Source organism: Eriocheir sinensis, unplaced genomic scaffold, assembly GCF_024679095.1.
Source record: "Eriocheir sinensis breed Jianghai 21 unplaced genomic scaffold, ASM2467909v1 Scaffold634, whole genome shotgun sequence".
In the NCBI taxonomy this organism is placed as follows: domain Eukaryota; kingdom Metazoa; phylum Arthropoda; class Malacostraca; order Decapoda; family Varunidae; genus Eriocheir; species Eriocheir sinensis.
The window spans coordinates 100,872-125,000 of NW_026111981.1; the positions used below are offsets into that span (position 1 = coordinate 100,872).

General features: G+C 41.4%; 2 protein-coding genes across 5 annotated transcripts in view; one reads left to right on the plus strand and one right to left on the minus strand.

Annotated features, from left to right (window-relative positions):
- Positions 1 to 490: 490 nt before the first annotated feature.
- LOC126993566 (zinc finger MYM-type protein 5-like) lies at positions 491 to 4,795 on the minus strand. Its single transcript, XM_050852704.1, has 2 exons — positions 4,349 to 4,795; positions 491 to 3,461 (listed from the first exon to the last, which is right to left on the minus strand). The coding sequence occupies exon 2, from the start codon at positions 3,441 to 3,443 to the stop codon at positions 2,436 to 2,438; it is 1,008 nt and encodes a 335-aa protein (XP_050708661.1). The 5' UTR covers positions 3,444 to 3,461; positions 4,349 to 4,795; the 3' UTR covers positions 491 to 2,435.
- Positions 4,796 to 5,039: 244 nt separating this feature from the next.
- LOC126993567 (neogenin-like) overlaps positions 5,040 to 24,129 on the plus strand; it is a 32,414-nt gene continuing 13,324 nt past the window's right edge. The window contains exons 1-9 of one of the 4 annotated variants that reach the window (XR_007747957.1): positions 5,040 to 5,207; positions 5,634 to 5,739; positions 6,008 to 6,186; positions 7,698 to 7,903; positions 8,681 to 8,939; positions 10,488 to 10,676; positions 11,245 to 11,407; positions 11,917 to 12,062; positions 16,427 to 16,586. Coding sequence is in view for 1 of the 4 variants with exons in the window: in XM_050852705.1 (XP_050708662.1) it covers positions 6,030 to 6,186; positions 7,698 to 7,903; positions 8,681 to 8,848 (531 nt within the window). In the remaining 3 variants the exon portion in view is untranslated. Of the gene's footprint in view, positions 5,208 to 5,633; positions 5,740 to 6,007; positions 6,187 to 7,697; positions 7,904 to 8,680; positions 9,062 to 9,749; positions 9,871 to 10,487; positions 10,677 to 11,244; positions 11,408 to 11,916; positions 12,063 to 16,426; positions 17,083 to 24,129 lie in introns of those variants that run through there. The other 3 variants (XM_050852705.1, XR_007747958.1, XR_007747959.1) reach the window with 3 other exon arrangements.

Consider the following 24,129-nt stretch of genomic DNA (forward strand, 5'->3'; position numbering starts at 1 on the left):
TCAGTTAGTCAGTCAGTCAATTAGTCAACCAGTCAGTCAGTCAGTTAATCAAGCAGTCAGTGAGTCAGTCATTAGAGGAAACAAGAACAGTTTTGTGGTGAGGAAGGTGCTTGAAAAATAGTGTCAGTGGAATGCAGCACTTATATTTACCGGCGTGCTGTCAGCAAGGAGAGTCAATTAACAGTTTAACTGGAGCACACGAGTTTAGCAACTAGACGAATACAAATGAATAATAGATAAATTTACACATCATAGATAGACAACTATAATATAAGGTAAGTACAATGTTCCAAGTACGACAATTTCGTATCGCTGGCGAGTCACACGGGCGTGAAGCTGCCAGCTCGTTACACTCAGCCTGTTATATTTGCCGATCTCCCACCCAAAACCTGTCTCTGGCGCCCAATAACGAGACTCAGATATAGTTATCACTAAAACCGTTGATTCCTGATGTGTTTTGGCAATGGTTAAGCGTCGAAAACCGGTACATGCACGCAGGGCCAGGGAGAGCCATCACTGGGCCCTGGTACTATGAGTGTCATTGGGCCCCTACCATTTGGCGAGCGAAGTGAGCCCATCCAGCTGGGGGGATCAGGATTTTAGAATTTGACCAATTTTAAGAGCCAATTTAAAGCCATAAATGTTCACTGGTAGGATGTAAATTCTGTTCATCTTGCCGTATTGGAGCTTTATTTATGACTTGCAGTTAACAACTTATTTTGTTATTACATTTCGTATAATTTGAGATAAACAAAACTTACTCATGAAACTCATTAAAGTGGCATTGTGCAGTAAGTCACTGTTGGCCTGTTGCATGTTGTGTATAATTATCATGCATAATAAAGTTTTGATGAATTTGAAATTCAAATTTCCCTATATTAAATAAATCATAAATGTGACTGTTTTATACAAGTATACATGTATAATTATTAAAGAAATACTCCTTTCCTTGCTTTTCTAGCAGCAAAACACTCAATTAAATCATCAAAATCAATCTTTCGTGCCAAATCACTTTCAATGCTTAAAAGACTTAGTGATGATAATCTCTCTTGTCCCATTGTGCTTCTTAAGTGATTCTTAATCAACTTTAATTTGCTAAAGGATCTTTCTGCAGAGGCAACTGTGACTGGCAACGTCAAGAAAATTCTCAAGGCTATGCATATATTTGGAAACAAATCTTGTAGTTTTAATTTTGTGATCTTATTAAGAAGCAGAAGTGGAGAGAGAGTTGTCATCTAAATTGGCTTTATGTATATTCTTAAGGTACAGAATTTCCTCAGTTAGCTTGTCACTAGAGATGTCTTTGCTATACTTAGTGCTAAAGTTTTTAGAATCATTTACTATCACTTCATCAGTCATATCAAGATATGACCACAGAAACCCAAATAGTTTGTTAATCTGGAAGATGGCCTGGTAACGCTTGTTTAGTCTCTCACATACTGTGTCAATAACCTTAAAAACACTTCTTTCTTAAACCTATGTTCGTCTGTCTGTATAAGTGAATCTTCACCTGATACCTTATCATCATCAGAGTCGGAGTCATCAAAAAAGGATTTTCTTTTTCCTTTCCGAGTGACTCGAAATACTGGGTCAATGTTCATGGCAACTGCAACAACTTTGGCTTCATCATAAATTAAATGCCACTTCTTTTTGAGAGACTGCAATTCAGTTTCCAAGTCCTCTATGTTTTTTACTTCAATATCTACAGTAGAAGACTGAGCTTGAATCACCTGATTTCTCTGATCTATTGAATTCAATAACTTGAACCAAAAAGCAGCCATCAAAATACATTCAAAAGAAGACACATACTTAATAGCGGCTGCCACATCTACTTTAGTTTTAGCTGTTAAACTCTTCAGTTGGGATATTTCTTTAAGTGAAGCGAGAATACCAGGTAAATGGTGTGCAAAGGGCCTGACACTAGCTACTCTATCTGTCCACCGAGTTCCAGATAAACCGTGAAGAGATGCCGCAATGTGACTCTTAAGTATCTCCCAGCGTTTGGGACTGCTCGAGCAAATATTATATACTGTCTGTACCATCCCAAAAAATGTTACTACCTCTTTGCAACAAGCAGCAGCATCAGAACCACACAAGTTTAAGGAATGACAGCCACAAGGTGAGAACAAGCAGAGAGGATTCTTTCTTTTAAGATGGCTCTGGACTCCATTGTACTCACCTGACATATTACTACCATTGTCGTATCCCTGACCTCTGCAATCTTCAAAAGGAATATGAGAATCACTAAGAAATTTTAATATCATCTCTGAAATGTCTGCCCCTGTCTTCTTACTGTCATCAATAAATGAAAGAAATCTCTCTTTTATCAGGTATTTACCACATTCATCACAAGTTAGGTATCTCAGGATGAATGTACTTTGTTCAGTATGTGACATATCCGGGGTAGCATCAACCATTATTGAATAATATTTGGCCTAATCACGCTCATTAAGAATACAGTCTTTAACCTTTTCGGCACATAATTGAATGAATTCATTTTGTGATGCATAGGAAAGATAATGAGCCTGAAGACGCTTCCCATCCTTCTGAGCTTCTCTCACTTTAGATACATGATCTTGAAGAATGGGATCATAACGAGAAAGCAGCTCAATTATACCAAGAAAATTTCCATTATTTGTATCACCTATCATGCTAGACTCTCCTTGAAATGAAAGGCCTCGCTCTCCTAAAGTCAGTACAACATCCAAGATTCGTTTTAGAATTAGCTTCCATTTACTTTTCTCAGACTGAATTGATCTCTGTAACTGATCATCAATTCCAGATTCCTCTTTCAAACGTGCTTCTAACTGACGCCAGTCTAGATAACACTGTTTGTGGTAGTTTGTATGCTCATGTTCTGGAATGCGGTTATAAAGTTTTTTCCATGACGATTGTTTTCCAATGCCACATGAAGCCAAATTTGAAGGTGTTTTTGGCTGTTGTGTACATCCTGCAATAAACAGTCGACAAGGAAAACAAAAAAGTGCTCTTTTACGCTGACTATACACTAGCCAATCTCGTTTTCCAGTTTCACCATTTGGTCTCTGAACTTTCAAAACTGTATAAGGGAAACTGTTACCCTTATCATCTGAAGCAATTTGACTTGGCATTGGCTGAGGGCCCTGTCTAACAAAATCTTCAATCTGCACTCGAGATGGCCTATCAGGGATCAAACCTATATCTCTTTGTTGTTCAGTGTCTTTGGGTTCTGCATTTATTACATCGGATTCGGCTTCCTGTTGGGCATCCTGGACTAATGACTGTGAAGTTGAGGGGTCTGACTCTGAGGATGAGGGCAAGATATTCTGTTCTTCTACATTAGTGTCTATTGTGTCTATTTTCTTAACACCCACTTCAAATAATGTTCTTGCACACTTTGAAACAGCCTCTTCCCTAGCCTGTTTTTCTTTCCGCTTCTGTGCACCTGATTTGTGAGAATACATTATGCAGTCTCAGCCAGTCTGAAACAAGAGGAAAAAAAACTTTTACCCTAAAGGCTAAAGCCTAAAGCACAATGGTGATAATGACATTATGACACTTACACCATTACATGGTACATACTCAACAGTTTTGGTCAATTTGTTTAAAAAATGTACATGTTGTTATTGAACAATTTCATTTAATTTAACAGGGATGGACTTGGACTCAAAAATCGACTTTGGAATTTTTTCTTTGAAGCAGCCTATTTGGTGAGCAAAGCAAGCGGCAAGCCTATAAGCTATAGACCTGTAACTGTAAGTATAACCGCCTATTTAGGCATTATCCAGCTAAGGGGTAAGAACCATGCGATGTAAGCCTCCCCCTCCCCTCCCCCAAGAAAATTATGAAAAACAACCAGGTGTGACTGTCTGCATATATTTTAAAGGAAAATATGGATAAACTATCATAAACAAACTGGTGTAAATAAACAATGCACATAACACTATACGGTCCATACCATAGGCCTATAAATACAGTAAAATAATCAATTATTTACTGATATGTAATGATAATTCAGCTCATCAAACATGGTACAGACTAACACTGTACAGTACATTACTCAAAAGAAAATCTATATTTTATTCCAATTTCTCATTATAGGAATATAACTCCCACAACTTAATAACAACTGAAAAGATCTTCATGCTCAATCCGCATTATCGCCATATCCTTTTCTTCCCTTCCCTACCCCAGGGCCCAGCGGTCCAGCCCTGTCATACGAGAACTAGACGCGTTCATAGCTTCATCTCTCTCTATCACTCAGTATCCAGACTGCTCTACACTGTCCTACATTATGCTACATACTTAAACATACGGATAAAATTATAAGTAGTTTCTTAACTTAAAGTCTGTAAGTTCTGTAACTTACTGAAATATTTGCCAAGGAATGAGAGAGACGATGTACACCCTGCCACAGAATGATGGTGACTGAGCGAGACGGAGAGTTGACATCGCTTATATTCCAACACAGCTGAGCTGCATTCATTTACGTAATTACGTGGTGTCACTCCAGGCTTAAGATTATTTAGAAAAAGTTTTTCAACAACTATTATTTTACTGATAAACTGTAGAAACTTCTATTATATATATACATATCATGTTTATGGTGTGTTTTGCATATTAGTATTCTCTCTCTCTCTCTCTCTCTCTCTCTCTCTCTCTCTCTCTCTCTCTCTCTCTCTCTCTCTCTCTCTCTCCATTTACTCTCCCATTTTTTTCCCTCCTGGTCGGGTGACTGGCCCCCTTTGAGGCCGGGCCCCCTTTGAGACCGGGCCCTGGTGTAAAGATACCAGCTTCACCCCCCTCTCACGGGCCCTGCATGCACGAGGGCGAGATGATGAAGGCAAGTTATCCCAGCATCGTTTCCAGATTGTCGTACTCGGAGCATTACATTTACCAGCTTCTCCCGCATAAATATCACCAGGAAACATGAATAATAAACCATTTCAACAATAACTACAAATAAATATCGTTATTGTGACCCAGGAAACAGTTTTGGGGATGGAAATTGGGAAACATGAGAAACTGAGTACGACAATCTGGCAACGTTGTACAATAATCCCAGCCATCAGCTGTTCAGTGTTTGTTTACCTCGCGCGGGGAAGAGAGGAAGGGACGCTGTGCTCCGTGCTTCCCTTGTTATCCTTGCTATCCACGTGCCCCCCCTTGTTATCCTCGTGCTCCCGGCCTTGTAGCGGTGCCGTGGCGGGGCGTGTAGGCGTTGACATGTAAGCCCCGGTCGTCTACCCTCCGTGCCCTATGGGGGTCCGTGGACGGGCAGGTAGTTTGGGTTAACCCGTCCGCTGCGGTTGGCACGGGTTTGGATTTCACTGTTAGCCTAGTATCATATATATAGTTTCATGTCTTTCTCTGTCTCTGTGGTGGATAGTGGAGTGTTTCCCATGTGGTATTGGTGTGCTGGATGTCCTCTCCCAAGGTGCAGGACTACATTTTCTTCATTGAATTGTAGCAGCCACTTTTTGTTCCACTCCTGTAGCTTGATGAGGTCTTCTGCTAGGAAATGCACATTCAAGGGGACAAATATACTTTTCCCATTTCATTTCAACAGAGTAAATTTTAATGTAAGTGGAGTTTTTCCATGTTGAGAATATGCTAACAGCTCCTCATTTTCATTTTCCATTTCCATCTTGCAGCACTCACGGTCATCGGCACTGCCCATACACTCAGTCCACCCTGGCGGGGACCTCACCAATGACCTCCATGAAAACAGGGTCCCAGACAAGCCAGTTGGTCTGAAGGGTGAGTGTTTCCCTCAGTGTTGTGATTTACATCCTCTGTCCCTTCAAATTGTCCCTCCTACCTCCTACCTCCTTATCCATCACTTACATTCTTAATTCCCAACAAACAGTATAAACCTAATATATGTGTTGTGCATAGAATTTAGGATAACTTACAGGTACAATACATTTGTATAATTTTGTTTTCATGGTACAAAATATTCATGTTTGGAAGCCATGATAAAACCTACATAGTGATCATGATGGTGGAGTCACTGTGTTATCTGTAGTGTCTTGTGGTCCATTACTGCCATGGCACTGAATGACCACATCAGGGTGTGTTGGCAGCCCCCCGCACAGCACAATGTGCTGCTGTGCGGCTACACCATTGCCTGGGACCAAGGCGTGGCGGACATCTACTCCAAGATTGTGGACAGCAAGCAGCACGGTTACATCATTGATAAGCTGGGTGTGTAAGATGATCATTTGTGACTAATTTTCCATTTTCTGGCCAAGTAGTATGCAGACCTGCAGTGTGATTCTCCACAAGACAGGGATTTTGAATTAGCCACTTCTACATTTGTGTTGAGCCAAGAGAAGGTAAAGATTTTGTTAGCCTGTCATATGGGGAGGCGGTGGCTGAGTCGTCGTGTTCAGGAGGACGCGAGTTCAATCCCCGCAGGGTGCCACCCTGGGATTTTTTTTCAGCCGCCGTGGCTTAAAAAAAACCACACATGCTGTCCAAGACCACCCCCCTATCAACCTGGACTCAGATTCTAGGATCAAAGATGAGCCTGGGAGGCAGCAGCCAATATAAACACTCGCCTGCGCCAGAACGGGCTGGGCGACCATCAGGACCTACCGAAAAGAAGCCTTGATCCATCATCAGGATCCCACCTGGAAGAATACTACCGGCGCAATAGGCTGCAATGTAAAAAAAAAGAAAAAAAAAATGGGATTGGCACGGATTTGCCTTCACTGTTAGTCTGGTAACCTTTCTCTGCCTCTCTGGTGGACAGTGGAGTGTTTCCCATGTGGTATTGGTGTGCTGGATATCCCCTCCCAAGGTGCAGGACTTTACATTTTTCTTCACTGAATTTTAGTAGAAACATTTTGATCCATTTTTATAGCTTGGTGAGGTCTTCTGGTAGGAAATCCACAGTCAATGGGTTAAATGATATCATAGTTAACCATTTATTGAGTCTGGAGTTAACATTACATTCACCACAAAAAAAAAAAATGATGATGGAGTCCATAACAAGTTTTCATTTAAGCAAAGTAAAGTGAAGGTAGAGATCTTGCTAAGTAGATCATAGTTAAACATTTATTGAGTCTGTTAACATTTCACACACACACACACACACACACACACACACACACAAACACACACAGAAAAGTATTTACACACCATCATAAAGTTAGCTCTCCATATTGTGAAGACCCTGGACCATGAGAGCAATTATTGAGGGAAAGGAGGTGGTATTCTGAGTTGCCATTTTCAGACTCATCATCGTTCAGGCTCATTCCTCTGTCTGCCCTGAACTCTCAGATATTTCCTGGGTGGTCATAATGTTAGTCAGGTTATTCATTGGTTATCTGTGGCCTGTTATCTGTCTTTCTACCTGTTGTCTGTTAGTCTATCTTATTTGTTATCTGTTCTGCCCAGTTTAACCCCTTGACTGCGGATTTCCTAGCAGCAGACCTCGCCAAGCTACAGGAATGGAACAAAAAGTGTCCGTGGCTACAGTTCAGTGAAGAAAAGTGTAGTCCTGCACCTTGGGAGGGGATATCCAGCACACCAATACCACATGGGAAACACTCCACTATCCACCACAGACAGCGAGAGAAAGACCTGGGACTATGTTACCAGGCTACAAGTGAAGGCAAAATCCGTGCCAATCGCAGCGGACGGGTTAAGGGTCGTGAAAAAATTGTTGTATTGTTACGATTAGGTCCATAACAAGTTCTCCATCTCCTCAGAACCCAACATGGAGTTTGTGATAAGCCTGCGAGCCTTCAACAACGTGGGTGACGGGCAACCGGTGTACCAGCAAGTCCGCACCCAGCCAGAGGAGGAGGAGGTGGTGGCACCCACGCTGGACCCGGCGGTGTGGGTGAAGGCCGTGGTGCTGACGCCCTTCACCGTGGTGCTGCAGTGGGCAGACACCATGCTGAGCCAGAACCAGGTGATTTATTTATTTATTTTTTTATTATTATTATTATTATTATTTTTTTTTTTTTTTTTTTCAAGGGAGGCAACTCAAGGTAAACAAATTAAACAACAATTAAAAGGCCACTAGATGCCGTTCCAAACACAAGCATGAAGAATGGGAGGTCAAAAGAGGTCAGTTTTGGGTAGTGTTGCTGGGCTGCTTCAGGGAGGGCAGTCATCAGCTGGAAAATATATGTTTTATCTCATGTTCTTTGTGCACTGTGTCACGACTTGCCACTTGCATCAACACAGCAGCGGAAAAGTTAGTCATTCGTCAAGGAACTTATTCACCACTTACACATTCTTGTTTCCCTGCACACACTCCCTTATTCGCCTCATATCCACCTCTCCACATCCTTATTCGTAACTTGCATCCTTCTCCCTCCTACAAACAGCCCCTCATTCACCTCATATCTTCCTCTCTATATCCTTATCCATTACTTACTCATACTCTCGTCCCAGCAAACTCCCTTATTCACCTCACGTCCACCTCACACATCCTTATCCATAACTCATGCATCCTCTTTTTTCCTGCAAACAGTCCCTTATACACCTCATATCCTCCCTCATACATCCTTATCCTTCACTTACACATCCTCTTTTTCCTGCAAGCACTCCCTCACACCCTTCCTATCCTCCTGTCATTCATGTCTCATTTCACAAGCCAGTCCTTCATCCAGTGACCTTTCTTATGTTTTCCGTCTGTCCTTGTACCTGACTCCCTGTTAATACTGACCTTTGACTCCTGCAGTACAACAGCTGCACCACCTTCTCGTCCTCATCCTCCAGCCGCTACGTCAACGCCACGGATGTGACCTGCCTCATTGACAGCCTCAAGCCATCAACAGTGTGTGAGTTTGCTGTGAAGACCATCAGGGTGAGACCACAGTGCTGGAAGCCTTCGTTCTTCTTTCAGTAAATATTCACTCAGTCCTGCAACACTTCTCAAGGAAATCCTGCACAGCTGAATCCTTGCTGTGATGAGGCACAGAGAAATTATGACTCATAGGGTGAGCTATTATTAGTGTTTGAGATATTGATTTTTTCATTGACCTTTTGCAAATACTTAAAAATGAACCTTACATAATGGTATTAGAAACAGCACAGCAGGGTTGGCAATGATTTAATCAAATTGATTTAATCAAATGATTAAATCATTGATTTTATTTGTATTTTTCTGAGTAAAAGTATTCCATAGGTTAAATGATGTGCTCCAAAGATGATAAAGTAAAACAACCTATTCATGTGCAATGATTCATTTATTCTCTTCAAAGTATAAAAAAAAAGATTCCTACATTATTATATCTTCTTGCGCTAATGTTGCCAACTAGGTAAAAAATCAGCCTCCTTTAGTCTTTACTAACTTGGCCGGCAATGTATCATAATAGTAACCAAGGTTTCCAACCAAACCGTAACAGAATAGAAGTAGATATTCTTCTGTATGGTAATAATATAATATTCTGTCATGAAAATGACAACTTCAGGCAACTCTGTCTGTCCTAAACCTGCTCCTGTACCAACTACAAACAAGTACTGAACAAGTATGTATCTGGATCCTTGACTGTGCTCAGACTTACAGGCCTAAACTTAAACTTGAAGTAACCTATGGAAACTTTTGAATCACTCACCAGGAGATATATATATATATATATATATATATATATATATATATATAAATATATATATATATATCTATATATATATATATATATATATATATATATATATATATATAAAATGCATGATGGGGAACTTTGAAGTTTTGTGTGCCAAAATCACACTTTTTCCCACACTTTTCCCCATCAGGTTTGGCGTGAGTCCCCTATAGCCTGGTGGCCTCCAACACCCTGCTGGTGGCCTGACCGTCCTGGCCTCCTGGCCAGCCGTCCACCACCACCTTCACCCGGCAGCCGCTGCAGCGGAACAATGGGAGGATCACAGGTGAGCTGATGGGTTACCAGGATGGCATCTTCAAATTATATAAAAATAAAAAAGAGTCAGTGTGCCAAACCACAGTGATGTACTAGACTACATAGTTAAGGGAACACACCTTCACTGACGTGGAAAAGACCTGGATATATAGTAAATAAACAGTGACTTAGGTCATGGTGGTGGGCAGCGTGGGCCAGGCAGGAAGCAAGAACCATACATCCTGTCAGCCACTATAAATACAATTTGCCTGAGCCACTACCGGGCTGGGGTCATCCAAGAGGACACTCCAAAGAGCCTACTGGAGCTATGGGCAGCACTTAACCCAGTAGCTGCAGGGATCATGTTTCTGAAAGGCCACTCTAAGCACTGCCTTGGGCCGACCATCAGGACCCACCGGGAAGAAGCCTACCGGCGCAATAGGCCGCGACGTAAAAAAAAGAGAGAGAGAGAGAGAGAAAATCATCACTCAGGCAAGCCATTTTATAATATATATCAATGCATTTGTGATCAGTTTATGCATCATCTATTTAGGCCCGTCGCTGCTACACGGTAAAGCCACAAATTTTGCCTGTCACTGGTACACGGTTAAAAAAAGATTATTGAGAGAGTAATTTTGTTTGTTCCAGGCTACGTGATATTCCTCACCACGGACCAAACTGTCAGTGACTGGGTGACGGGGGAAGTGACGGGGGACTGGCTCACCCTCACCGTCCATGGACTGACGCCTTCAAGGAAGTATTTGCACAAGATGCACTCTCACAATGTCAAAGGTTTTGGTCCATTCTCCTCCGTGGAAAGCTTCACGACTCTTCCAGGTAAGGAAGTGTTAGTCTTAGGGAGCCGTCATTGCTGTGGTGCATCAGTCACTGTTCTCCCAGTTATGCACATGTTGTGTCCCACCACACTGTCCCTCATCATGGAGCACTCCCTCCCTGAGGCTGACTTGAGGCCCATTACCTGCATGCTGTGTGTTGTGGTGCATCAGTCACTGTTCTCCCAGTTATGCACATGTTGTGTCCCACCACACTGTCCCTCATCATGGAGCACTCACTCCCTGAGGCTGACTTGAGGCCCATTACCTGCATGCTCTGTGAATGCCACCTCTGGCTCTGTGGGCATGTGGGTAAACCCTGCTTACCAGGTTGTTTCTGTAAGAGACAATCCTTAGTAAAGAGTGTGCCCAGAAAGTTGGGTTAGAGCAGGTTGATGGATCCTGCTGGGAGGTACATGGTATGGGGAAGGTGCCTGCATGGGGACCTGCACAGAGGAACCCCCAAGAATGGTGTCATAGTTTGGGTGAGGCAGGCTGGCAGAGGCCCCCATTGATTGACTGATTGATTAAGCCAATGTTAAAAATATTATACATCTGCTCCTGTGTTCCAGCTGTTGACAAGAGCATCGGTGAGCCCCCTGGCTGGTGTGTGGAGCGAGAGGCCTGATTGTGCTGGTGATCGCTGGCGTGGCAGGAGCCATGACCAGCTGGGGGCCTTCTTGGCCACCACACTGTACTGCCGCGGGTCAAGGCGGAGCCCAGGCCAAGCATTGTGTAAGGTGGCAGGACAGTTTCTTGTTGGTGTGTTTCATCCCATGACTCATTTCAGCAATCCTTTACACTGACTGCAGGAACTTTTTATTCACTTTGTAATATGGAGAACAAGGCTGCAGGGCATAGTCCACAAAGACTTAAGTTTGCCAAGATTAGAGAAAGAAAAAAAAAGGTAAACTTGTTCTTAGGAAATGTTCAAGATGGACTTTCATTTTGTGCTATACATAGTTGCAGGGTAACAAGTGACCTCTGTTTGTGATATCTGTGTCTCTTGGTGGAGCAGCTAACACGTGTTTCTAACTTGTGATTGCTTGCAGTGTGCTGGCTGGGAGCTATTTCTTTAAATGAATTCAAATATGCTTTGTTGAACTCAAACCTCATACCTTTAACATCCATCCTGTTTTGAAGATTGCATGTGCCCTTCCATCTCCCTCTGGACAGCCCTGCGAGGTACAGCAGCAGCACTCAGTAGTATTTAGCAGCTAGTAAGATGCATCACTTCCTTGCAGTGTTGGCGGCAGCTGCAGTGAGAGCAACAAGCCTGGCGTCCAGCCTCCAGACCTGTGGATCCATCACGGCCACTTGGAGCTGAAGAACTTTGACAAGGGTGAGCGCAGCAACTCCCCCAACCACGCCTCCATCATCCAGCACACAGGTGGGTGTCTTTGTCAGTCATTGAACAGTGTGCAGCTCATGGGAGTCCTGTCATTTGTGTGGTATTTTTTGTAATATTTGGTTGTTGGTGTTTTGTTGCCAGTCACTGCTGCGTTGTAGTGTGCCAGTGACGCCACACACAACCTTACACAACCCCCGGACACTCCAGTATGAGAGTCATCACACATTACAGAGTTTCCATCTATCTCTATCCAGACACTCCCTCCTTGCCTGCTCAAAGTTTCTCAAAGATCTTTCCCCCCTCTCCCTAACGTACTCTTGCACCCTATCCCTCCATTTCACTCAAGGTCGTCCTCTAGCATTCCCTCCCTCTATCTCACTCACATACACCCTTCTGGTCATCTTACTCTCCTTCATTTGCTCCATGTGGCCAAACCACTTTAAAGTCTGTCGCTTCACTTCTTCCACCACTCCATGCTTCTTCCCTTCACCCCCTGTGACACATTCCAAAACTCTCGTACACACTTTCATTACTCATTCCTTCCATTCTACTCACACCACAAGCACTTCTCAAATAACTCATTTCCACTGCCTGCACTCTAGACCTCTGACTTTCATTCCAGGCCCTCGTTTCTCTTGCATATGTGAGGGTTGGTACTATTATTGTATTTCTCAAATCCCTCTTTACCTCCATGCTCACACTTCTGCCATTCATGATTTGTCTCAAAGACCCTACCACCCTTCTTCCTTGCAATGCCCTTTCTCTTGTCACTCTCTCTGCACCACCATGCTTACACATAACTGATCCAAGAGCCGCGGGTCACTCTTCTCAAATGCTCTGAAACCCAGTTCCAGGTTGACCCTGGGCTCATAGAGTCTATACTGTTCTGCACTGTGTCTCAGTGACATGGTGGTGTCCAAATGAAAATCCTGTAGAATATTTCTCAAATATCCAGGTTTACCAAGTGTCATTGCTTGATAAGTCAAGACAAATATTTTGTAGACTATGCGTGCCTTGATGGGCAGCCAATGCAAGTCTGTGAGTGCAGGTGTTATTCTCTCACCAGACCCTTTGTTAGCCTTGCAGCTCTGTTCATAACAAGTTGTAGTTTCTTCAGCAGATATTTAGGAAGGCCATAATAAAGTGAGTTACAATAATCCAGCTTTCTATTTACATGATTATATATATATATATATATATATATATATATATATATATATATATATATATATATATATATATATATATATATATATATATATATATATATATATATATATATATATATATATATATATATATATATATATATATATATATATATATATATATATATATATATATATATATATAAGCATCTTCATGGTCTTATCATCCAGGTATTTCTTGACAAATGCAATATTTCTGAGATGGTAGCCTGCCGTTCTCACCACCTGACTGATCTGTTCTTTGAATGATAGAGTGCAGTCAAGTATCACACCTAAATCTTTGACTGACTTTTTTACAGTCCTAGTGTCATCTTTTATCCGAAGAGTGGAAACATCTAGCCTCCTGACATCCTTGTTCTTCCCCACAATCAAACATTCAGTTTTATCCTCATTCAGCTTCAGTTGCTTAGAATTCATCCATTTACCGACATAATCCATAATTCTGCTCAGCTTATCTTCAGTGTTTTCCACGTCACTCAGCGACAAATAGAAGTGTATCATCAGCATACAGTTTAAAGTCAACTTCATGCCTTCTTAGTAAAATGTGAAAGACCAATAGTATAAACACAATAAAATTGGACCCAGTACACTTCCCTGGGGGACTCCTCTTTGCAAAAGTTTATGAGTGGAGAACGATTTACCTATTTGCACACAGTAAGTTCTGTTCTCAAGGTAACTCCTCAGATAATCCAGCGTGCCACCCTCAATTCCAATATTCTTACAATCCTGAAGCAATAGACTGTGCTCCACCGTGTCAAACGCAGCACTCAAGTCTAACAAAATCAGAACACCACACTTCCCTTCATCCATAAGCACAAGCAAGTTGTTTACCACCAAACAGAGAGTAGTTTCAGTTGAGTAAAGCCTCTTGTAGGCAGATTCATTATCCGGTAAAGCCTGCACCACTAGCAGATGCTCCATTAGCTGATTTAAGATCACATTTTCAAGTATCTTGGATAGAAACGTCAAGTTGGATACTGGTCTAAAGGAACTAAACACTGTGGGTCCAGTTTACCTTTAACGATAGGTTTCACGATCGCCGCTTTCTCACTCTCAGGGAAAGTCTTGTTTTCGATACTAGTGTTAACCATCACAGTCATAATATTTAAGAAATCACTAAAGTTTCCACTCTTAATGATGTCACTTATCGGCAAGGAATCACCATCACAGTACGTCAGGTTCACCTGTGTATGATAGTTTTCACCACAGCCACATCCACTTGTTGAAAGCTTAACTTTATTTCAGGGACTGGAGTTTCCACAGCGGATCCATGGTAACCGCGGTCGCCTCTAAAGTTCATGATAACTTTCTCAATTTTCTTGTCAAAAAAGTCTAAAAACTTATTTGCCAGCACTTCATCCGAGAAACCATCCGGAAGCTTGTTAACCTTTCTGTTTCCACTCAAACTGTCAAGCACCTTATATAATTTATTGATGTTCGGCCCTGCCTCCACAACCTTATTCCGATAGTATTCTTTTTCCGTTTTATCACAAGCCGATTTTCTTTGTTTCTCGCCTCCTGGTATGCTCTTCTTGCCTCATCTGTTTTTTGCATAAGCCACAGTCTTTCTTTTTTCTTCTCTCTTTTTGCCCACAGTATTTCCACATTAAACCAAGGTGCATGATCTCTCAACACTATCTCCTTTTCACTCAGAGGACAGAGGCTGTTATACTCATCTTTAGCTAAACCATTATATAGCTTAACCAGGCAGGTAGCACAATTTCCACGTAACACCGAGCCATGTTCACAGATTTCACGACAATTAATAGTAATTTCCTGTATCACAGAGTTAATCAGTATTTCTGGTTGAAAATTCTTTCGCAATCTGAACGTAATCTTTTTTCTCTGCACTGCTTCCCTCACGTATGAAATTTCAAAGGTTACCAATTTATGCACCGGGGACATACAACATATTTCATCAACACACACCCCTTGCACTAGATCACCGTCTATATCGCTGAAAACCAAGTCTAGCACATGACCCCCTAAAGAAGTCATCTCGTTCACTTTATTAATCAGGTTGAAACTGTCCATCATCTCAATGAAGGCCATGGCAGAAGAATTTTCAGGATCATCAATCCATAGATTAAAGTCACCACAGATGAACACATTTGCACTCACCATATCCACAGACTCCAAAACTGTGCGAAATTCATCAATAAAGACCTCTGCTCTTGTATCCGGAGGTCGATACACCACAATAAAGGTGCATTTCCTTCTATCAATTTCACAGATGACTTGCACTAATTCAAAGGTATCCCACCTTTCTGATGCTTTTCTCCGAATCTTCTTAAAAGAATTCGAAAGAAAGATCCCAACACCACCACCCCTTCTTGTCTCCCTCGGGACATGTATAAAGGTATGAGTACATGCGGAATGTACAATTGGAGTAGGCCTAGATCTGTACGTATGTCAAAACTGCCAGTCTGATTAGGCATTACAGTATTGCTTTAAATATAATTTGTTTAAGTTTTGAAAGGCATCCATAAGTGAACACTTTTGAGTTTGAGACTATAAGGAAGTTGGTATTTTAACTTTTTCAGATATCAATATTCAACAGAAAGGACATATTTTATCAAATTAATTGAATATTTAGTTCCATATATTTTTCATGAAAGTAGATGTTCCTTTTGTTACAAAAATTCAGAAGAAAGGGAAGCTGTCTAATATTACTAGTCTAAAAGAAGGGGATACCTTTTGGAAAATTAATTAATTGTTTAGTTTTACATTCTGTTCATCAGGAGACACAAATATGACTGTGTTCCTATATTTCACATCAAGAGAGATTTATAGGTATAGTTTTCAAAAGGAATACATATCATATTTTTATAAAGTGAAAAAACTATTTTCCTTATGTTTCTGTGAGTTTTATTATTGTAAGCCAGAGTGGGGTAGAAGGCCTACCCAGTGGGCGTTTTACCCCACATGCAGGGTAAGAAGCCCCCTTATTATTTTTTTTAAATTGTCATTATAGAAAGGTGTAAATCATAATGAGTGGATATGATATATACCATAGATAGGCCTTAGCCTAAGCTTTCAACAGATCTTTTTTTTTTAATTCTATTGCAAAAAATGTGGCTACAACAGGCAATCTCTTAAGGGGGGCAACTTACCCCACCTTACCCTATTACGAATTTGGGAAGAGTATTAAAAGGCAAGCATTTTGCACATCAATCAGTCTTTTCCAATTTGCAGGAGTCGCGTCACATCACAATGGGACCAAAAAAGGACGAGAAGGGACAAGACAAGAAGAAAAGGTCTTCTGCTGCCGCTGCTGCCTCTCCTGATGATGATGAGCAACAAGAAGACACTCAAGAACAACCTGCCAAGAAAGTGGAGGGACGATCCAAGAAGAGGTCATCGTCTGCTACTGGGGAGACACCCCCTCCTCCAGCCCTCTTGCGTCACCAATCCACTTGGACACAGAGCCCCAACCTGGTCATGATGATGCTGGGGTGTGTCTTTTGCTCAAAATCGGGAGCAAATTCTTGGAGGAGATTTGAAACTCGTAGTAGATCCGGAGTTATCGGTGTAGTTCGTCGTACATTGTAGTACTTCGTACTTACAAATCGGGACAGTTGGTGTGGTTCGTGATACTTCGTAGTACTTCTGCTCCAAAACTCGCCGTACTTCGGGAGAAAATCAGGGTGAAATCATAGTACATCGTAGCATATTGTAGTACGTCGTAGCACTTTGGGAAATAATTCGGTGTACTTCGGGGAATATGCCCTCGAGGTCGACCGAACGCCTCGAGATGAAAAGATAAACAAATTTTCGTAGTGATTCGGGGAAAACGCTGTCTCCCGAGGTACTACGATTTTTTTGTGATTCGGCGTCTGTGAGACCGGGGGGTAAGTGTGTTCTCTCAAAGTTTCCGATAGTTTGGTCGCTGCTCTCTGTATTCTTTCCAACTTTCTAATTTCTTTCTTCAATGTAGGTGACCACACTAACGCTGCATATTCCAGTCTTGGACGTATCACCGATGTTATTAGTTTCTTCACCGTCTCTTCGTCTAGATATGTAAATACTGCTTTTATGTTTCTAAGAAGATTGTATGTTTCCCCAGTTATCCAATTTATATGCTTCCCAAAGGATAACTTGTCTGTTATTGTCACTCCCAGATCCTTATTCTTCTGTTTTTTTCATGATTCTTTCATTACTCAGAGAGTAGTTCCCTAATATCCGTCTACTGCTCTTACCAAACTCCATCAGGCTACAGTTCTCTGTATTGAATGTCATTTCCCATTTGCGTGACCATTCGCTTATTCTATCGAAATCCTGACTCAAGGCTACACAGTCTTCTTCATTAGCCACCCTCCTCATTAGTTTAGCATCATCAGCAAACATATTCATATAGCTTGTCACCCCTTCTGTCATGTCAATTATATATATTGCAAACATAATCGGAGCCAGCACCGATCCTTGGGGGACTCCACTGGTCACTTCCGCCCAGCTTGATTTATTGCTCTTGATTACTGTTCTCATTTCTCTTCGTTAAAAAGTCTATAATCCAACCCTTATATTTTGCATCATCCTGTAGGTTTCTCCAAATAACTTGTTTATGTGCTTTTCTGGGGATGGTGTGTCTTGCATCGTTACTCCCAAATCTTTTTTCTTCATGTGCTAACTTTAAGTTTTCTTCTCCCGTCCTGTATGTCTTCCTTGGTCTTTTTATACTTTTCTCCATTTCCATAACATGGCATTTGTTTGCATTAAATTCCATCTCCCATAACTGGGTCCATCTATACACTCTGTACAGGTCTTTTTGCAGTTCTTCACAGTCTTCCTCCATCTACACTTTCCTTATTAATTTTGCATCGTCTGCAAAAAGGCTCATATAACTTTTTATACCCTTTGGCATATCATTTATATATATTATGAACATTATTGGTGTTTGTGTGTCATTTCAGGTAAAATATAAGTATCAAGTATATAAAAAAAACTAGTCCTGTTAGGTTTGTGAGGGTCATGTCACATGTTTGTGGAGGTCATCTTAGGTCCCAAGGGTGAGGTGTGTGTGTCTGTCTGTCTGCAGTGCTTGTTCCAGAGCCTCAAGGGAAGTGCCGGCAGCCTGGAGGGGGTTTTGGGGCCCCTATTCAGAGTGCCTTAAAGTGTGTGTGTGTGTGTGTGTGTGTGTGTGTGTGTGTGTGTGTGTGTGTGTGTGTGTGTAATTCACCACGGCCTGATCACGAGTTGGACTGGCTTTCGCCAGCAGGTACCCTCCCGACGTGAGTAAGTGCTCATTATTGTCGATCTCTGGGTACTGCCAAGACCTCACACACCACACAACCCATCCCCCTTGCTCAAGGGGGGACAGTAACCACTCCTAGTCAACGGAAAGAATCTGGCCTGAGCGGGGCTCGAACCGCCGCCTGTTTGGCCGTGAAGACTTGCAGTGCAGCGCTCTACCGATTGAGCTACCGGAGTGGTGTGTATATGTGTGTGAGTGTGTGTGTGTGTGTGTGTGTGTCCACCTAGTTGTATTTACCTAGTTGTGACATACGGGAAAGGAGCCTGCGCTGTCCTGTATCCATATCCGCTCCTATCCAACTTTTCCTAAAATCATGAATGTTTCTTGCACAAACCACCTCCTCCTCCAGTCCATTCCACACCTCAATGCTTCTGTTTAGGAAGCTAAACTTTTTCACATCTCGCCTACACGTGGTCGCCCTCAACTCCTTTCCATGTCCTCTCGTTTCTCTCTCGCTCCACACACACACACACACACACACACACACACAGGTCCTCTCTGTCCAGATTCTCCACCCAGCTCGCCACCCTGTACACCACTATCAGGTCTCCTCTTTCTCTTCTTCTCTCCAGGGTTGTGAGCCCCATGCTATTGAGTCTCTCCTCGTAAGTCCGATCCTTAAGTTCTGGTACTATCTCTGATCTCCATCCAAGGGCACAATGCATTCAAACTAGAAATCGAGCAAATAGGGTGCTGGGATTAATTTCAAGGAGCGTAAGCAACAGAAGCCCCGAAGTCTTCCTCAAACTATATTTAGCATTAGTTAGACCTCATCTTGACTATGTGGTTCAGTTCTGGTCACCTTACTATAGAATGGATATCAAAATATTAGAATCGGTGCAGAGGAGGATGACTAAGATGATTCAGGGGTTGAGAAACTTGCCATACGAGGAAAGACTCAAACAGTTAAACTTGCATTCTCTAGAAAGGCGAAGGGTGCGTGGAGACATGATCGAGGTTTATAAATGGATGAAGGGCTTTAATAAGGGAGACATTCATAAGGTTTTGTAGGTAAGAAAATTGGGTAGGACACGAAGTAATGGGTTTAAACTGGATAAATTCAGATTCAACAGGGACATAGGCAAAAATTGGTTTACAAACAGGGTGGTGGATGAGTGGAATAGGCTTAGCAGTCATGTTATAAGTGCCAATACAACTGTCACATTAAAAAATAGATTGGATAAATTCATGGACAGTGATTATTAGGTGGGGTTAGATACACGGGAGCTACACAGGAGCTTAGGTTCAGAGGAGCTGCCTCGTACAGGCCTACCGGCCTCTTGCAGACTCCAATGTTCTTATGTTCTTATGTTATCTTAGTTGCCATTCTCTGTACTCTTTCCAGCTTTCTTATGTTCTTCTTTTCATGAGGAGACCAGACCACTGCTGCATACTCCAGCCTTGGCCTTATCATTGTAACTATTATTTTCTTCATCATCTCTTCGTCCAAATACACAAATGCCGTCCTTATGTTCTTCAGCAAATTCATAGTTTGTCCCGTTATCCTGTTGATGTGTTTGTCCGGTGACATGTACTCTGAGATAGTCACTCCCAAATCTTTTTCTTCCATTCCTCTGCATATTATCTCACTTCCCATCTTATAATCATATTCACATCTACTGCTCCTACCAAACTCTATTTTTTTACATTTCCCAAGGTTGAATTCCATCTGCCATGTACCACTCCACTCCCATATTTTGTCCAGGTCCCTCTGCAATGCCTCACAGTCTTTCACGTCATTGACTCGTCTCAATAGCTTTGCATAATCTGCAAACAATCTCACATGGCTGGTCACTCCTTCCACCATATCATTTATATAAACAGCAAACATTATTGGTGCCAGCACCAAACCTTGTGTGACCCCACTCCTCACTGGGCACCAGTTGGATACCTTGTCCTTGATTATTGTCCTCATTTCCCTGTTAGTTAGGAAGTCCTCCAGCCACTTAATCAGTCCATCACCAACTCCACCCCTATTTTTAATTTTCCAAATTAGTCTTCTGTGCGGTACTTTGTCAAATGTCTTTTTCAAATCCAGGTACACTCCATCCCCCCAGCCGTCTCTCTCTTGCATTAAATCTGTCACCCTTGAGTAGTAACACAACAAGTTGGTGACACACGATCTCCCTCCTGAATCCAAACTGGCAATCTGAGATAATTCTCTCACTTACCCAAAAATCCGACCACCTGTTTTTAACTAACCTCTCACATATCTTCGCAACCACACTAGTGAGTGATACCGGTCTGTAATTTAATGGGTCGTCTCTTTCCTCCTTTATAAATTGGTACTATGTTTGCTCTCTTCCAATCTTGTGGTACCCTTCCTTCACTCAGGGAGGTGCTCATTATGGAGTGCAGTTTCTCTGCAAGTTGCTCACTACATTCTTTCAGGATCCACCCTGATACTTCATCCGGCCCTGTCGCCTTTCTTACATCCAGCTTGTTCAAGCTTTCCTTGACCTCCTGCACCGTTAACTGTATCTCCTGCATAACCCTTCCTCTTTCCTGGCCCGGTGGTTGTACGAATTCGTCTTCCTTTGTGAAAACTCTATGAAAGCAGTTGTTCATCACTTCTGCCATCTCTGCTGGGTCTTCATATGTAGTTCCATCCAATTTCAGTTTATTGATTGTTTCTCAATTCTTTAATTTGCCGTTCACATGTCTATAAAATAATTTAGGTTGGTCTTTGCATTTATCGATTATATCTTTTTCATATTTCCGTTTTTCTTCTCTTCTAATCTTTGTATATTCATTCCTTGCTTGTTTGAAATTGTTCCACGCGTTGATTCTTCTTCGTCTCCTCCATCCCTTCCAGGCTTCCTCCTTTCTTTTTCTAGCTGCCTCGCATCTTTTGTTAAACCACTCCTTTTTACCAACATCCATTTTGGTTACCTCAGGGACATATCTATTCTCGGCTTCTTTGTACAGCTTTAAAACTCCTCCCACTTGTCTTGGGTACTTTTGGCTTTGTACAGCCCACTCCAATTTGCATTTTCAAAAAAGGTGTGTGTGTGTATTTACCTAGTTGTATTTACCTAGTTGTAGTTTTACAGGGCCTGGGCATTATGCTCGTGTGGTCCCGTCTCCGTGTCTGCATTTATCCAACTTATCTTTAAAGCTTTGCACACTCCTCGCTGATACTATATCCTCGCTCAGACTGTTCCAAACCTCTACATTTCTTTGCGGGAAGCTATACTTCTTTGTGTCTCTCAAGCATCTCCCCTTTCTCAATTTTTTTTACTGTGTCCTCTTGTTTTTCTGCTTATGTTTCCTTCTGTTAGTAGCAGTTCTTCATTATCTACTTCATCTATTTTGTTTAATAATTTATAAATTTTGATTAGGTCTCCCTTTCTTCTTTGTTCCAGTGTTGTTAAGTTCATTTCCTTTAATCTTTCCTCGTATATTAATCCCTCCAACTCTGGGACCATTTTTGATGCCATCCTCTGTATTCTTTCTAGTTTCTTTATATGCTTCTTCTTATGGGGGGACCACACTACCTCTGCATATTCTAATTTTGGTCTAATCATGGTAGTGATTAGCCTTCTCATCATGTCCTTGTCCATGTAGCTAAATGCTACTCCAATATTTCTCACCAAGTTATATGTGTCTCTAAAGATCCGATTTATATGACTCTCTGGTTGATTATCATCCCTCATCACTACTCCCAGGTCTCTCTCTTTATGCACTTTTTTTAATGTTTCACCATTTCCCATTTTGTATATCCAGATTGGTCTTTTTTTACTTTTACCCATTTCCATAACATGACATTTTTTCACATTAAATTCCATCTCCCAATCCATACTCCATTTCTAAATTTTGTACAGGTCTTCTTGCAATATTTCACGATCTTTTTGGTTTCTTATATGTTTTTGTAATTTAGCGTCGTCAGCAAACAGGTTTATGTAGCTATTAACTCCTTCAGCCATGTCATTTACATATACCAGGAAGATTATCGGTGCTAATACTGAACCCTGTGGTACTCCGCTTTCTACATTTCTCCATTCTGATTTTATGTCCTTGACCACAGTTCTCATCTCCTTCCCATTAGGTAGCTTGCCATCCATTTTTCATATTTCCTTTCAATCCTCCTTTATTTTCCAGTTTCCATAATAGTCTTGTATGTGGAACTTTGTCAAAGGCCTTTTCAAATCTAGATAAATACAATCAACCCATCCATCCCTTTCCTGAGTTCTGTCTGTCACTCTTGAGTAAAACTGAGTAAGTTTGTAACACATGATCGGCCCTTTTGAAATCCATATTGTTTGCTGGTAATTAACTTATGCTCTTCTAGAAATTTAGTCCACTGCTTCTTTATTATTTTCTCACATATTTTGCACAAAACACTTGTCAGGATATGGGTCTGTAGTTTGAAGGTTCATCTTTCCTTCCACTTTTATATATGGGGACCACTTCAGCCCTTCTCCACTCATTGGGCACTGTACCTGTTGCTACTGAGCATCTAATGATGTCGTATATTGGAACAATTAATTCATCTCTACATTTTTTTAAAATATACCCAGAAACTCCATCCGGTCCTACTGCTTTTCCATCTTCTAGTTCTCCCAGTAATTTATGGATCTCTTCTTTGTTTACCATAATCTCTTCCATATGAACTTCTATTTTATTCTCTTGTGGCGCAATAAAGATTGTTTCTTTGGTAAAGACTTGCTGGAATTTTCTATTTAATAACTCTGCCATACCTTTAGGGTCATTGACTTCCACATTCCCGTCTCTCAGTCTTTCTGTTGTTTCTTTCGGTTTAGTCTTCCCATTTATAAATCTATAAAACAACTTGGGCTGTTCTTTGCATTTTTCCACAATATCCTTCTCATATCCCTTTTCTTCTTCTTTCCTTATTTTCACATATTCATTTCTCGCCATTCTGAAGTCTTCTTTGTTTCTTTGATTCTTCCTTCTTTTTAGTCTTTTCCATGCTTTGTCCCTTTTTTCTTTTGCGTTTGCACATTTGGCATTAAACCAGTCCTTCCTACCCTTAACTTTGGGTCTGTATACGGGTACATATTTTTTGACACCAGTGTTATAGGCTTCCATAAAGATATCATACTTTTCTTGTACTTTATTTTTTCTCAGTAACTCATCCCATTCCACTTTCTCGTAAAACTTCCGAAGGTTTTCCATGTCTGTCTTAATATAGTTTAGCCTGTTTGATTTGTAGGATTCATCCTCTTTAGTAACCTCCTCTTCTGTATCAATCTCTATGGTTACATGATCACTCTTGCCCAGTGGACATCCATACCTTAGTTCATCCTTGATGTATATTCCTTTTGTTAGTACTAGGTCCAGTCTTGCCGGTTCATCGTCACTTCTATATCTTGTATGTTCATTCACTCTTTGTATCATAAGATTCTCCATCATCAATCTTAGGAATCTATCCCCATGCGTTATCTCCACTATTACTCTCGAATGTCTCCCAGTCAATCTCTTTACAATTGAAGTCACCAACTAGCATAACTTTTTTGTCTTCCTTTAGCATTTTGCTTAAACTCCGTATAGTGTCATTGATCATAGTGTCGTGCTCTTCCTTGCACCAAGAGTTTGTTCTGGGTGGTACATATGCGGTTATAATTGTCAACCTTTCCTTGTTTTTGGTTTCCACATTTACTTTCGCAATTTCAGCTTTACCTTC

Excerpts from the sequence above, each read along its gene's own strand:
- LOC126993566 (XM_050852704.1), bottom strand. The coding sequence starts at position 3,443 with ATGTATTCTCACAAATCAGGTGCACAGAAGCGGAAAGAAAAACAGGCT.